The 17482-nt window shown below is 38.7% G+C and overlaps 1 protein-coding gene across 6 annotated transcripts in view; it reads right to left on the bottom strand.

Annotated features, from left to right (window-relative positions):
* LOC108424637 (nck-associated protein 5-like) overlaps nt 1-17482 on the bottom strand; it is a 137453-nt gene that overhangs the window by 39229 nt on the left and 80742 nt on the right. For all 6 annotated transcript variants that reach the window (XM_017692789.2, XM_017692787.2, XM_037532378.1 and 3 more), the window contains 3 exons: nt 15783-15821; nt 13994-14113; nt 313-405 (listed from right to left, as the gene is read on the bottom strand). In XM_017692789.2, coding sequence (XP_017548278.1) covers nt 313-405; nt 13994-14113; nt 15783-15821 — 252 coding nt within the window. The remainder of the gene's footprint in view (nt 1-312; nt 406-13993; nt 14114-15782; nt 15822-17482) is intronic.

Raw genomic sequence — 17482 nt, 5'->3', positions numbered from 1 at the left:
GTATCTTCACCTGTCTGTAGTCTCCCCCCTCTCCCAGGTGTTCCCCATTTGTTGTAAGCTTTATCTAGCCCTTTGTTTCAATCAGTGCTCTGGTCTACTTGTCACTTTGTCTGATGTAATTAGTTACTTTATATTTTGCTAGTTTGTTTTGGTTATTAAAGTCTGCTCGCACTTGTATCCAGCCTCCCTGCTCTTTCCACGCTAACCAACTTTTAAAAAAATGCAGTTTCAGGCAAAAATGGGGTAAAAGTCTTAACACATTATTATCATTGTTATTATATTCAATTATTTAATATCTCCAAATCTTCTTACCTTGACCTTCCCCTGAGAACTGAATGTGGTCAGCTTTTCTGTGCCAATGACCAAGGCCTCCGAGCTGTGCTCTGGACAGGCTACTGACGGCAGCTATACAAGGGGGGGAAATTATAATAAGTAAATATTTTCATTTATTTGCAAAACAAGCACTCTGTTACTTACAGAACAAAACATATGCTTAAATATATATATATATATATATATATATATATATATATATATATATATATAAAAAGACACCTGAATACATTGTTAGGAACAGTCTATTCTACAGAATAATGGCAATAAACATTATTTTTGTAAAACATTAGTAACAGTTACAGATTAGTCTGTTACAACAAAAGACATAGAAACATTATAGAATACATCAGAAAATATTAGCCATGCATGCGCTAACAATCTATTTTCAAACTTTTAGAAGCAACTCAACAATAAAAACGATTTTTTTTCAACAGCATGACTGACTCAAAATGCCAGTCTGAGGCCCTCAAAGCTCTACTATATTATCACCCCTGAAAACATATTCTGTTCTTTTTCCAAGTGAAAACAAATGTATTGGATGAATTTAACATATTTAACATAAAGATGGCCTGTGCAAAAGTTCTGCACATTTTATATTTTTATGGGTTTTTTTTATGTTGAATGTGTTTAGTCAGTTTTCTAAGTAAACACCCCCCACCAGCACCTTATTTTCCTTTATTATTTATTATAACACTTTATTATTCTCTTTTAAAACCTACTGTTTTAATCATGTTTGAATGACTGTGGTGTATGAAAGGTGCTATATAAATAATCTTGCCTTTCAGAGAACAAAAGCTTTTTTCTGCTAATTTTAGTGCAAAGTGTCTATTTATTTGGTGAGTTTAACATACTGGAAAAAATAAAACATAAGTTAGTGGTGTTGCTGCTCAGGGGACTATGGGAAAACACTGGACTAACATAGGCAGTGAAAGAGAAAAAAGTTAAGAATTTCTGGAACTTCATTTGAATGATAAGCTCATTTTTTCCATGTGCCTTATCAAGGTGTATCATCAATTTTACATTTTAAATATTAGTGTTATATTACTTGAGTCTGATCCTGGTCTTGTCTCAGTCTCTGGGTAAGACTGGATATTGTTGGAAATTGTGACCAGCTGAGTCTGATGCCTCCATCTGAAGGGACTAGAAGCTTATTATCGAAAATCAATAAAACCAGAATAAACAGAATTAGCAGAGCTTTCTCTGTGGACTAAACTCTCCGCTCTGTGGCATTTTTCAGCTGTGTCACTGATACGCATTTTAATCTCTGTTTAAAAGGAATAATAACAAAGACAACTTTCTTTATTCTGTCACCTGTTGTGCTCGTATGACATGGTAAGTAATAATTTCTTTAAGTTTTCCTATATTCATAACTGTTAGAAACAAAAGCTATTTATACAGTTTAGCTCCTCTATCAGCTGTGAGACAAACAGACATTCTGGCGGATTGTGCTGCCTTATTGAAAAATGTCGTAGTGTAGGACATTTTTATATGCAGAGCCCACATAAAACTGCAGGTAGGATATCTTCATAGCTTAACCCATGTGTGGTGCTGGGACCTGTGGGACTAATTTTCAATGATTACTAAAATAAATAATTATGCAATTTATTATTATTTCAACCTCAGATTCCTTAAACTTTTCTCATTTACTGACCATATAAAATAACACATTTTCAGTGACTTCACACTGTTCACCCCCTACACATTTATACTACACAAGTGGTGTTCGGTGAACCCTCTGGGAATAAAAAGTGTGGAGGTGCTGTGTCTCTTTCACTGTGTTCTCCTCCTGCTGTTAGTGTGTGTTTGTCTGTGTGTGTATGTGTTTGTATATTTGTGTGTGGGAGGGTGGACAACATGGACAGACTGCTGACTGGCTACAGCTGCTAAAGTAGAACCCTATGCTGGCCACTTGTGAAATTTTAAACAATGATATTTGTTATGGCTGAATTTATTTAAAAAATAATAATAATGTGGTCAGTCCCCCTGGCCACTGAATAACAAAAACAAAAGAGTTAAATCGCACAAAGTCAGTTTCTTATTCACCAGCTTTTTTTTTCCACCTTAAATCATGCAGCTGTTCCATTCTGGTGAATGTGACCTGAGACACTCTGTGTGTCTCTAAAATGTTACTAGCAAAAAAGAATAATAATGTTAATAAACGCTGTAGTTTACTGCTCATATTACACTGTTTACAAATCTGTTGCTAGAACATTCGTTGTAGTTAATCTTTGTCTATATTTGGCTATTGTTACTGTAATATGTAATGGACAGTATAGCAATGTTGTAGGCTAAATGTTTATTGTTCTATTTTACAAAATATGATACAACATTATTATTATATTGGTATATATGATGTATAAAAAATGACAATAAATGTACAATTAACTACAAACAAATTTCATTCTTAAGTTTTTTTTTTCTTTTAAAATCTGGTCTCGGTCTACTAAACCGCTCAACTACTAAAAAGTCTCGGCCTTGCCTCAGATTCAACTACTAAAAGGTCTTGGTCTTGATTCGGACTCAATGTGTCCTGGTCTCTGTCTTGACTCAGACTCGGACCTAGCAGCCTTGGCTACAACACTGCTAAATCTGTTATTTTTAAGAATTATAATGGAATACAGTGTTATGTCATGCGCCCGTCCCTGGGCGCCGATGACAAGCCACAAGAGCTGGGAGGGAGGCAGGGCCCGAACTCAGAGCGAAGACTAAGCCCGGTGAGGAGGGTGGAGACGGGAGAACCACGAGTGAGGGGGGATAGCGTGTAGATCTCAAACACTGCAGAGGGACGCGAGTGACAGTGGGAGGAGGACTGCAGCTGCCAGAGAGGGGACAACGACAATGATGGGCACGAGAGGTACAAAGGCGGAATGTGAGTCCCAAACTCCACTGCCTGGTCCCCACCCCTGTTCCACAGCTCGGCCGCATGGGTTGGACATGAGGTGTAGTGAAACAGGAGATGTCCCTCAGTGGTGTTTGGGATTTGCGCACCATCCCCCACTCACTCACGGTTCTTCTCTCCCTGCCGTCCTTGCCGGGCTTCATCCTCGTTCTGAGTTCAGGCCCCACCTTCGTGCTGACTCTCGCGGCCGTCATTGGCGCCTGGGGGACTGGCGCATGCCATGAATAGTGTATTCAATATTCAGCCCTGACAGAAAAGTTAACTTATTTTTACTCGGAAAATCAACTTAACATGGAGAACATTTTGCACACGACTGTCGTGCAAATGCAGAGACAATGCAACAGATGTCTACAAACACTTGCACATTCCACGGTCCGGTCCACACAAGTACAAATCGGATCTGACCATTACATATTCTATTCACCCGCTCCCTTAAGTCCTCCCAAAACAGAGAGAAATTACATTAGCCTGATACGATAGTCTCTTTCAGGCCAATCTCTACTTGAAGTAATTAGATTGCGGGTTGGAAGATAGCATCAGATTTCCCTATGCTTATTACATTCTCCACAAAGACAGAGCTGGTGGGAGGGAGCGGAGGGGCCAGCTGCCTCTACAAGAGAAGAAGAGTCTTTTATCCTCAGCAAAAAAGACACTCAGAAAGCGAGCGAGTGGCGGAGAGATTGAGTGGGTGCAGAGGCTTCTGGGACAGTTTCAATCTCATAGCGCATTAATAGAACGTGCCATTTTCCCCTCGCGGCAATTACAGCCCAAATTTGTTTACATTAAAAGCTTTGCCACTAGATTCTTCTTCTTCTTCTTTCTCACAATAACTCAACAACTGAGCTGACAGGAGAAGAGGGAGGAACGCTGGTGGTGGGAGGAGAAATTGGAAAGAGGAGTAATAACAAGGAGCTGTAAGGAAAACCATCCCAACTTCTGCCCTGCTCTGTTTCTGAGACAGAGAGAGGAGTATAAAAATGCATGAACAGAGGGGGAGAGGGGAGAGATAGCATTGTCTGAGACGAAGGGCAGGAGTGCAGTGCCCTCGGAGACGCACTTCAAAGACTTCGGCACAAAGAGCCAGGTCACTGTGCGCCATATCAAAGGCACACGAGCTGTAATAATCTACTATAAAACTCTCTATTTTGAGGGTTTCGCAAAAGGTGCACCACATAGCCTGGACATCATCAAAGACTCTCCGTTATTCGTTTCCTTTACAATTTACAAGCAATCCAGCAAAAACTACTTACAGAACAAAATCTATTTGAATGCATGGACTACATCTGCTGTTTTAGATGCACTGTCCATATCTGCAAACCTTATAATTATGAAATTAGCAACATTATTAATGATATACTCTCTTTAAAAAAGATGATTCTTCAAGGGTTCTTTAGTAAAGACAATGATTCTTACATAACCATAAACACTCAAAGAAGCAGTTGCATGCTTAAATGGTTCCTTGCATGGTGAAATGGATCTTCAGATCGATGGAAAATGTGTTGAACCAAAAAGCGTTCTGGTAATGTTACGACATCAAGCTTGTAGCAACAGAAGAACCTTTCTGGTTCAACACATTCTCCATCAATCTGAAAAACCATTTCACCATGCAAGGAACCATTTAAGCATGCAGATGGTTAAACAGAACCACAGTCATTATTGAAGAACTCTTGAAGAAACATCTCCGTACTAAATTACATGACACCATTACAGCACATCAGATAATATACATAAATAGCAAATTTTCATTTTTCATCTATTAAAACATACAAGTTGAAATGTTTCTAACCAACATATCAAATCATCATCATCGTTGTTAACCGCTTAATCCAGATAGGGTCGCGGTTACATATCAAATCGAATGTCCTATATGTGATGTATAATAATAAATGAACTGCTACATCTATACGTTGTATATGAAATTAATACATTTTATTCATTTTCCTATGTGAAGCATCTATGTTAGGTGTCATAGCCTAACAAAACATAGTGAAGTGCTTCCTAAAAGACTATCACTGTCAAAGTCACAGTGCTGGTGATTGACATGCTGTGATTTGTCCAACTTTCTGCTTCTAATTATTCTGTTTCTCTCAAAGACAGATGAGAGTGGAATATTTAATCAGCTGACAGTAAAAAGTTGGCCTGCTACATTTTGAATAAAGTCATAACATCTACAGTAATAACATCTAAGTCACAACATCTATCTAAGCTACACTTACATGAACACAACAGTCTGATTTCTTATTCAGAATAAGAAACCAGACCAGACTGAGATGTTGGCCCGCTTCCTTTTGTTAATTCTCTCTTTGTTTCTTTTTGTTTGGTCAGTGTTTATTTATGGGTTAGTTAGCATGTGGGTTTGTTATTTTTGGCTTTATACCCTGATGATTTACTGCTGCCATAAAAACAATAAACAATGTATTTGGCTTGTATTCAGTGGTTGTTCCGACTCAAAACAGTGAAAAGAGTCAGGAAAAAGAAAAACTACACTGAGGCTAAATATAACCGCAACATGAAACAGTACACTTTTCAATACATATTGTGTATATCATCAGTATTTGTAGACACTGACCAACTGCATGTTTCATCATAAAAGTGCAAAATTAGTCCTGTTTAACCCATTTTGTTTTTTTCCTCATTTAGCTCATTTTTATAATTAAATGAACTATTATGATTATTGTTATTACATTTTTTTAGCATCTGATATATTTTTGCAATCTAATTTTTTCAATCCCTGATTTTCATACTGGCTCAGCTAGACTGTAAATAAGGGGTCACCTTCAATGTACTCCGAGCTTAAACAAAGGTTGCTTCACTGATTGATTGATACATTGCACAACCTAGGCTCATATTCAAAAAGCTTTTTTTCAGTTCTAACAGCTCTGCAGTACTACAAACTGCAAGAAGGTTCTAGAGTCTGTTGAACTGATGATCGAAGTAAGCGCCTTTCAAACTAACAGCAAAACTATATAGAAAAAAGTATTGGGACGCACTGAATTCAGGTGTTTCATTCAGTCTCATTTCCACAGGTGTATAAAACAAAGCACCTAGTCGTGCAGTCTGCCTTTATACATATTAATGAAAGAGTGGGTCATTCTAAAGGGCTCAATGAATTCAAGTGTGGTGCTATAATGTCACCTTCACAACAAGCCAGTTTATGAAATTTCCTCCCTCCTAGATATTCCACGATCAGCTGTTTGAGTGGTACTACTGAAAAGTTTAAGTGTTTAGGAGCCCCAGCAACTCAGCTACGCAGTGTCAGACCATGTAAAGTTACAGAGCCAGTCGCTGAGTGCATAAAAGTCACCAACACTCTGCTGACTCAATAACTGCAGAGTTCAAACCTCCTCTGGCATCAACATCAGCACAAGAACTGTGCACCGGGAGCTTCATGGCAATGTTTCAATGACTAAGCAACTGCATGCATCACCAAGCACAATGCCAAGTGTCAGCTGGAATGGTGTAAAGCATGCAGCCACTGGACTCTGAAACATATTCCTTGGAGTGATGAATCACACTTCTCTATCTGAGAACCATCTCTATCTGATGGACAAATCTGAGTTCAGAGAATGCCAGGAGAACATTACCTGCCTGACTTCATTGTGCCAACTTTAATGTTTGGTGGAGGAGGGATAATGCTATGAGGTTGTTTTTCAGGGTTTAGCCTAGACCCCTTAGTTCTAGTGAAGGGAAATCTTTATGCTCAGTATACCAAGAAATTTTGGACAATTGTATGCTTCCAACTTTGTGGGAACAGTTTGGGGGAAAACCCTTTTCTGTTCCAGCATGACTGTGCCCCAGTGCACAAAGTAAGGTACATAATGGCATGACTGTGTGAGACTGGTGTGAAAGAATTTGACTGGCCTTCACAGAACCCTGACCTCAACCCCATCTAACACCTTTAGGAAGAACTAGAATGGATATTGTGAGCCAGGCCCTCTCATCCAACATCAGTGTCTGACCTCACCAATGCTCTTCTGGATGAATGGGCAAAATCTTGTAGAAAGCTTCCCAGAAGAGTGGAAGCTGTTATAACTGCAAGGGGGGACCAACTCTATACAAATGCTTATGGATTCTTAATGGGACAACATAAAAGCTCCTGTAGGTGTAATGTGTAGGCACCCAAATATTTTTGTCCATACTCTGTCTTTATAAAGTTGACTTAATTTGCAAAGGTTATAAAGACATTTGCAGGTTATATAACTTCTTTATTACTGGGAAAAAAAAATGTGGACTTTGCTTCTCCAAAGTGACACGTGTAAGCAGTGTAGGTCTGCTGAGCGAGCTGCATTGCTTCTGGTGTAAAAGTCACTGACAGTCTTATATCTGTGTACTTATAAAGATGAAAGGGCTGGTCAGCAGCACTAAATATTTGCTGGTTCATAAGGGACCCTGGACTGTGTGCAAAATCTTCAGCTTCTGAAAAGGACAGATTTCAGTTCAGTGTTTGGGAATATTTCAGTAGGCGTACCGCTTTCAAAACTTAAGAAAAGGAACAAAAATGGTCTACATGTTCATACAAATTCTGCTTCGGTGCATTAGCTGAGGACACCACTCCCTGAGGCCAATACACAATTACAAAAAGTCTGTAGGCACATCCAGCATTTTAATACCACCTTTGCTCCAGTAACAGCCTCTACTCCTCTGGGAGGGCTTTATACTAGATGTTGTAACATTGCTGTGAGGATTTGATTGAGCATTGGTGAGGTCAGGTACTGATGTTGGATGGTCAGTTCTGGGTCCCAAAGGTATTGGATGGAGCTCCATCACTCCAGAGAACACAGTTCCACTGCTCTACAGCCCAATGCTGGCGGGCTTTATACCCCTCTAACTCACGCTTGGCATTGGGCATGGAGACCTTAGGCTCATGTGCAGCATCACACACTATTGGTGAGTACTTTTCTAAGGAGTTTAGACTTTGAAGTAGGTGCATTCTCTTTAGAACTGCTGCCCAGATACTTTTGGACAAATGGAATATGTATTGTTGTGTATCTAACCTCTAGAACTACAACAGCTGTGTGCCAAATTTGTTGCTGTCCATAAATCTGTTCTAGCAATATACATTAGAACCGTCAATAACTGGTACTTTTCATGTACATTACATAATTTATCTGATATAAACATTTATGCAAATTAGCATCACAAAGAAATCTAACACTCATTTGCAGAGGGTTAATAAAAATAAATATAATTCACATATTTTCATACAGTAACCCTGTAACATTCTAGAGTTTAATAAATACATCATCAACTGTTGTTTTGAAATATCAACCAAAAATTAAACAATCAAAAATCACTGTGCAAAACTTTGACATCAAACAGATTTAGGTCTTAATAAATTGATTAATAAATTACAGAGCCAATTTTGCTGCCTTTTTTTGTATATGACACATAGTGGTGGGTGATATGGAATAAATAGTATATCATGAAACGTGACACACAATATGGATCACGATATTCTGAGCATTAGTATTGTTGCATAAAAAACTGCTATTAAAATTATAAGTGCAATGATTATTATTCAATATTTCACACACTGTCAGGTAAACAGGACTAATTATCATGCTCTCTTTGCAAAAGCAGTTGGTCAATATTGTTTATGTTCTGACAATATTCTCAGAAATGTATAGCACAGGGGTCCTAACCCAAGTGTTAAGAAGGGCCATTTTTCCCTTTCAACAAAAATCAAACCACTTTGGGAGCCACAACGTTTCATGTCCATTTTATTGGCGTAACGTTTCACAATCTTGGCTGTAAATATGTCTCAGTATGTGCTAAATTACTAGTACAGGCTAAATATATAATATAAATGAAAACACAGACTTACTTTGCTCTGCTTTAAGCTTTAGCTCAGTTACAGCCGCTTTTCTCACATCTCGGGCAGTTTCTTGTAATTTGTTTCTCAATGTTTGAATTTTCCGATGCTGAAGTCAGCTTCTCATTCTCCAGCTTTTTTGTTTTCATTCCACGTGAAATGGTGCCTGACATGCCAGAATGTAACTGCTGCACCATTTCAGGTGGAATGAGAAAATATGAACGAGAAGCTAGTGAATAAGAAAATTACTTCATCTTCAAAACTTTTTTTTTAAATAGCTGTCATAGGAAATTATTTTAATTCTAGTTGATATATCTAATATTTCTTATTTTGACATGGTGGTGCCCTTACTTTAAGATTATTTAGCTTACTTCTAGACATCTTTCTGCTTGTTTTAAGTAATTGTATTAAGCAAAATGATCTAACTGTACTGGCAGAATTTTGCTCATTTTAAAAACATTGCTCACATTTTTCATTTAATAAATTCATTTAAAACAAGAAAAAGTGTTTGCGAATAAGTTAAGCTTACAACAATCTCAACAGGAGAAATATTGGATAGATCATCCAAAATTAAGATAATTTTACTTGGCATGATACTATTTTTTGCAGTGTACTCAGAAACTAATCAACTCTTCCCCGTCCATGTTTCCTGAGTCCAGGCCCAGAAGCTCTGCTGCGCTGCACAGTTTCTTCCATTTAACAGTCCACAGGTGTCACGGAGAAGCTACAGGACAACGAATAAATGTCACTGAACAGCAATTTGCCCTGAATTACACTGCTTATTCCAGCTGTACGTGACATGTGACTCAAGTATCAACATCGGCAACACAGCAATTTCTTATAGAAAAGAATACTTGCTGAGCGCAAATTAAGAATGGCATTCGCCAACAAATAGGGCTGAGAGTAAACGATCCCAAATCACGTCAGCTCCAAGAACAACATTAAAAATTCTAAATATGAGGCTTGAAGTGAGATAGAAAAGTATTTATCTGAGTTTCAGTTAGAGAGAATAGGCACTATACCCCCACCAAATCCCCAAGCCCTGTGACAGTTAAATATGCATCACAGGACGCATCACTGATGAGCTCTCACAGCAGCTAAGTGCTTTTCTTTACGGGTCAGCTTTTGGCGGCACTGATTTGACAGCAAAACAAGGTTCTGGAATTATTCAGGGGGGAAATATGATACAACATCAGTGCTTTGCTCCAGTCATTTTCTCATTAGAACATGGATACGGACTGGAGTGGCACCGTCTTACCAGCACTGAACTTGAATCATTCTCGTGCAGCTTCTTCATGCTGCTCTGAGCCCAGGCATGCGTGCACGTAGGTGGCGTGTGGGAGTTAAACCATGATCCACGCTGAAACGCTGTGTGTGTGAGTCAGTGAACAGAGAGGAAAAAATCTGTTGCTTACCATTTTCCGTTATTACAGCCTTGGCACCAAAACTGATTAACCAGTGAAAGCCCAGCGGAGATCATAGCCCTCTAGATGAATGTAAACCTTATGTGCTGTGATCAAAGCTATTAGCTCATCAGTGCATGCATGAATGTAACTGACACTGTTATTTACATCCAGCGAAACAGTTTTCATGTATTTTATAATTCAAATACAAATATTTAAAACTCAGTTGACAATTAGAGCTGGGTCTTCAGTTCTGGCCATAAATATAAGAACTCTCTTCTCTCCTCGCTGCTAGCACCCCCATAGGAGTTTTTAATAGCATGTTAGTTACAAATGGTATATCAGGGGGCCAATATGGTCAGAAAATGCTGGATGGGGTAATAAGTGAAGTAATAAAGGGATGCAATTCTGTAACAGATCTGAAACAGTGCTCACTCTCACTCTGTGCTGTGATGTTAGCTGTGTAGATATGCCTGTGGGGTTAACAGAGGGATTCAGCAGTTCCATAATCATAGAATGTGTTTACATCACCATCTTAAGAGAAGTGCTGCTATTAAAAAGAGATGCTTTAAAGATTAGTAGTTTTTAAAGAAGAAATATTGGATCAGTAGGGTTAAATAATGGTATTTAGGATGATATCAGGATGTCTCCAAGATATCCCTTCAACAAATGGCATTGCTAGATTGGAGTGCTATAGATAACCAGATGTAAAATAGACTAACCATTGGAGGTTGTTACATGACAAAGGGACTGCTTTTATTTTGCTTGTACACTATGTCTGCACGTTCGCACTTGTCACTTTTTGTTCCTTGTGTTTTCCCTGAAGGAATGTAATTTCACTCCACTGTGTACTTATACATAGATGGAATGACAAGAAAAGCCTCTTGACTTGACTTGCTCTCCACAGCCCCCACACATCACCCAAGAGAGACGTACAAAATGCAAACGGGATTAACACAAAAGGCAAGTGAAAAAGCTACAAAGTTAATAAGGAGAAATTACAAAGTTAATTAAAGCAAATAAAGTAAAATAATAAAGTATCATCAATACGCAGTGTCTCAGTATCAGTATCAGTACTGTCAATACTTAATATTGACATCATAGGTACTTAATAGATCAATATCAGTATTCGTCTCTGCCGATATCCCGGCCTCATTGGTTGGTGTAGGGATTTTGTCCCAACTTCCTACTTCTGAACGGAACTGGTGGGTTTGTGCTGTGCTTGGGCTGGCCTGGAGTGGTGGAGGTAAGCTGGTCCCCAACACCACCCCCCATAACACACAGTCACCTTAGCATTGCACACACTGATGAACACGTCACCTGCACGCACTTATATTAGGGGTTTTGACTGAGTATAAAAGTTTAAGAACCCTGGACTAAAACAATGAGTAGTTGTTAAACCCTTAATAATAACTGTATCGTCAATACTTAGGGTTACAATATCATTATCGTCGCTACTCAAAGATCCAACATCAGTATCCTTCAATACCCAAAGTTTCAATATCGTTATTGGTTTCAATATTGGTATTGGTATCAGTTGATATTTACGGTACTTAAAGCTTTAAAGCAGCTGTTCTGGACTGGTATTGACTGATACTCAAGGTTTCAATATTGGTATTGACCACCACTCAAGGTTTACAAATAACTAATTTTAAAGCTTATTTTTTATATATATTAGACTGGTACTGACCAATCATCAAGGTTTTTATATTCCAATATTGGTAACAGCTGATACTCAAGAAAACTAATCTGCTAAAGTTTCAATATTGGTATTGGCATCAGAAAAGAAGAAGTGGTATCATGTCATTTTAAGTTAGTGCTAAGTTAAGTTAGTGCTAAGTTAATGTTGATTTAGAAGTAACATATATTGTCTTTCTATGTACCAGTTTTACAGACTACTGCTTAGACAATGTCTCATTTTCATGGTCAGTGATGTATCTAGACTAGAGCAACATTTTTGTCTCATTCAGCTGTTCCCAATATAAATCAAAACGTGACTGCTTAATTCCTTAGTTACTTTGTAAGTTCTTAAGTCTAACTCTTAAAGTCCTGACCTATGGAAGAGTAGTTTGGCTTCACCAAGTCTTGATTGGACAACTTTCTGTTGGCCATTTTCGAGATTTTAAGGCTTGGTTTTCCATCCAAAACTTAACAGTGACATCAAAGCATCACAGCAACACCTGCAGAGTTTAAATACAAGTCATGATGATTCTGCAAAATAAAAATAACTAAAAACTTCCCAGACATTAGTTTAGTTCCCTAAGGGTTCTGCACCGTAAAGTGTTTGTGCATGGCCTGTACACATAAGCAATGATTTTTAACAGGCTGTGCCAATGACGGAAAGTGTAAACAGATTTTGAAATGAAAGTTCAGTCTGAATATTATCTAGAGAAGCTGAATATGGGGAATACTTTCACCCTTCAAAAGAACATCTAATTAATAATTGCAACCTGTTCCAATTAAAAATGGTCGAGCTGCACATGTTCGATAATATATTATCTTAATTCACATGGTGCTGATAGTTCTGTCCAAAATCCCTTGGTGCTTAGCCTATTTATCTGCCTCCCATATCTGTACGGCCTGTTTATTCATCATTCACTGCTGGATTTATAAGACAATCTGTGGCAAGAGCTAAAGCGCTGAGTCTCACAGCACATTCAATGTTTCCAAAAGTTAGCTGAGCTTCTCAACTCAAGTGACCCTTGTTGTCATTCCTTGATCTAAATATTCACTGGAACAATTGAGAATTAGTGAGGTCAGGTACTGATGTTGGATGGTCAGTTCTGGATCACGCCAACTCATCCTAAAGGTATTGGATGGAGCTCCATCATGCCAGAAAACACACTTCCAATGCTGGGGAGCTTTTTACACTTTTTGCCCATAGATATAATGACCTTGGAGTGTCCCATTCTATTGCCTATGCTTTTCTATGGAGATAATACACATTGTGTCAGCAATGGGTGGCCTTAAATTAGCAGAATTCAAAATACATTTGGAAACAGCTTATGTATGGATCTCTCCCCAAAATCTTTCCATTCCCAGGCTTAGAACAACTGTTCTAACACAGTGGTTCTCAAATTTGGTTCTATAGGCCTCATGTAGTCACCATGACAACTTTAGTTAAGACTGAATTTAAGACAGTGGCTATTACAGAATAACATCTTCATAATCTTATCATTAACTCCAGATAAGAGAACAGTATTACACACACATCCTAACTAGACTAAATCTCCTAAACATTGTCCTAACTTTAGGATAAACATCAACAGTGTCCTAACTCTGTTTAAGTGTCCACTTCTATTGTTTTTAGGCAGCTGTATAAGGCAGCGTAGTTCACTACAAGCATAATGACACTACATTTGTTTATACAGTAAAATGTTGATTTCACTTGCGAGATGTTTTTCTTTTATAACTCTACATTTAAAAATCATGGAGACTGCAGACACGATCTCCATTTTCTCCTCTTATTACCCTGTGTTAATGTTGATGATAAAATATTACAGTGATGGTGGTGAATAATGAGAAGCCAGATTGGCACCATACCTGTTGTAAAGGATTGGGTGTGGAATGCAGTTTCTGAGTGAAGAGCTCCGTCAAAGTCTTGTTCTGTCTCTCCAGGTCGAACACGCGCATCTTCAGCTTGATGCACTCCTCCCGTAGGTCCTTCACACGATCACAAACAAACATTTATCTCTGGCAAAATTTCAACACAGTTTTCGGTAGTAACCTAAAATCAACTCAGACTACACAGATAAGCCAAAACATTATAAGCACTCACAGATGAAGAGCATAATGTTGATTACTTTGTAACAGAAAGTCTGTGATATATTGGGATATGTTCAACGGTTAGCAAACAATAGATTCTCACAGCCGGGAGACCTGAGTGACTTTTTTTTTTGGGTCATTTCCCCCTAGAGAGTGGACCTTTGAAGCCTTACCACATCTTCTTAAACTGTCATTAATGCAGCATTGCTGGACAGCTGAATGTGCTTGGAGAACGCTAACTGCCAGGTCTGTAACTAACAGACTGCCCACCCAGGACGACTGTGTTCTCTTGAACTCTTGGCCACGGACGGCTGTGGCATCCCCAGGGATCAGAGTCATGATCTCCTGATGACAGGACCAATGCTAAGACAGTTGTGCCACTGAGAAGCCAGACTTGAGGGACTTCAGGATCAAATCATTATGTCTGACTGGGTCAGAGTACCTCCAAAAGGGTGAGGCTTGTGGGGGTCATCAGTGGCAAATATCTGCCAACTGTGGCAGAGTAGAAATAAACTACTAAACAGCAACAGGATGCTCAGGGCCCAAGGCTCTGCAATGTATGAGGATAAGGAACTCTCATTTCCACTTACTGTGAGTAATTACTTGTTATGTTTTTACCAGCCAGGTTGGAAAATAAGTTGTGTGTACTTTACTCTAGTATGACTAAAACTTCCAAGGTCCAATGACTTTCAAATCTCAGAGTTCAGGAGATTTCACTATTTTTCTCTCTTGCAAATGACTCAAGTTCCAGCACGTTAGTTTTTTTTATTAAAATCCTGTCTGTTCCAAATTGACAGAGGGGCTACTGTGGGTCTCAGAAATGTTTAATGCTGGTTACAAGAGGAAAGTGTCAGTGTAACGCACCCTGCTGCATACAGGGGTGAGTCTGACCCTGTCTACTGTTGAAAGAGCCTACAATGGGCATGCAAGCAGTGGAACTAGACTTTGGAATGCTGGAAGAAGGTACGATGAGTCACATTTTCTTCTACATCACATGGACGACTGGGTGTGTGTGCGCTGGGAAAGTGATGGCACCAGGATGTACTTGGGAATAAGACAAGAGTGTAATGCTCTGGGTGATGGTCTGCTGTGCAACCCTGGATCTAGGATGTCAAATTGACACCAAACCTGAACATCACTGTGGATCAGGCATACCTCTTCATGAAGATGGTTTCCCCATGGCATTGGCCACACTGCACAAGCTGTTCAGGAACGGTTTGAGGATCATGACAAAATTCAACGTGTTACCCTGGCCACCAAATTCCGATCTTAATCTGAACGAGCATCTATGCGATATGTTAGAAGAACAAGTAAGATTCGTGGCAGCTCCAACTCACAATTCACAGGACAGAATCTGCTGCTCACAACTAGATGCTAGATACCACAGGAAGCCTTCAAAGGTTTTGCAGGGTCCATGCCTCAGTGGGTCGGAGCTGTTGTGCCGACTCACAGAGGACCAACATCTTATTAGGCAATGTTTTGGCTCATTGGTGTAAAAGCCACTGTCAAAATCACACTAACAAACAAAACACAGGATCATTTAGAAATCTGAAGAATGCTATCCTACCTTCTGGTTCAGCAATGCCTGCACCACATGGTTGGCCACCTAAAAGCCAAACAGACAGACAGACAGAAGTCGGTATTCAGCTCCTCTCACGCACAGCTGAGCTGTTGGCTTAAGCTCAACAGTGTGATATGAAAAGGGACCAAAGGCTCAGGGCGGCTTCAAGTAAACATAATCTGTATCAAGCTGTAAGTTCATACATTTTACACAGCACTTTATCAGAGCTCAAAAGGAAATATTTCAGAGCCTAAATGTCTGAATATATATATAAATATCCTGAGATATATATACTATACTCAGCATTCACTCTGCAAGTTGTCTCAACTCTGCTGGTCAAAACATAACCTAAACAACTAAACAAGTCATTTTCTTAAACAATAAATATATTTAAATGCACACAAAGTGCATCTAAGTGAAAATGTGCAAACAGAAGTAAATGACATGTTGCTTACCTAAGTACACTGTAAAAAATGTGGTAACAAGCAACTGAACTGAATTTTATTCAACACAAAAAAAATACATTGATTGAAAGAGTCATTTGTTCAATGTAATGTGAATAAAACTAGTTAATTGACTTGTTACAACATTAAGTAATTTTACTGTGTATATTCAGCAGAACCTCATATTTACAGCATTGCTGACATTATATACTATAGACATGTAATTGATCACAATAGCGTCCAGTGTCCTATTAAATAAGAAGAAGAATAACACTCTATACAGCATTTAGTTCTTCTTTATTTTAATGCTTTGCCAAATATACACAAGTAAGCAGCATCATTTACCCATGTTTGTCCATTTCCACTTAGACAGGACTTGTTTATGTTATGTTTTTAACAGAAAGGTTGGAAAATACATTATGATTGCACAACTTCTACTATTATTAAGTATTATTTTGGAGGATATGTAATTCACTTGAGTATAATTAAAACAAAAAATGGGTCCCAATTATAGATTTCAATAACACTTCTTTTAGACTTTCTTATCTTAAAGGCCAGGAGATTTTGCTCTTTTTCTCTCTCACAAATCACTCACGTTCCAGCACACTTATTATTTCTACTAATTTTATATTAGACTAAAATAAAACTGCTCATAACTGTGATCATGTTTCTGTGTATGAAGCAGAACAGCTTAACCACCAAACAAACAACCACACTATACACTCTAAAAAAGATTTATTTATTAAGAGGTTTATTTAAAAGTTGGTTTATATAAAACTCAAAACACTCAAAGAACCATTTGCATGCTTAAAGTGTTCTCAGCAGGGTGAAATGGTTCTTCAGATTGATTGAAAATGTGTTATAGTTTTTTTAGCACCAGAAAGGGTTCTTCTATTGCTATAAGCTTGACATCGTAAGAATTATAGAACCCCTTTTTGGTGCTATGCAGATTAAATCTTCTACACAATTACACAACGGGCCATCCACAGCCTCACCTTCCTCCACCACAGCCATTCACACCTGTGACCATCAGCAACCACTGTCTGCATTGGACACCTCTCACCCTCTCCCCACAGCTGGAACGTGCAGTGAAGTTACATTCACTACTAATCAGGTAAAGGTTGAACTGAAAAAACTCAAGCAGAACAAAGCAGCGGGACCTGATGGCATTGAACCCAGGGTGCAGAAGCTGTGTGCAGAGCAGCTGTGTGGAATTCTTCAGCACATCTTCAGTCTGAGCTGCAGCCTGAAGAGAGTCCCAGT

Source organism: Pygocentrus nattereri, chromosome 21, assembly GCF_015220715.1.
Source record: "Pygocentrus nattereri isolate fPygNat1 chromosome 21, fPygNat1.pri, whole genome shotgun sequence".
NCBI classification, from domain to species: domain Eukaryota; kingdom Metazoa; phylum Chordata; class Actinopteri; order Characiformes; family Serrasalmidae; genus Pygocentrus; species Pygocentrus nattereri.
Note: the sequence above shows the minus strand (reverse complement) of the source record. Positions and strands in the feature narration are given on the sequence as shown.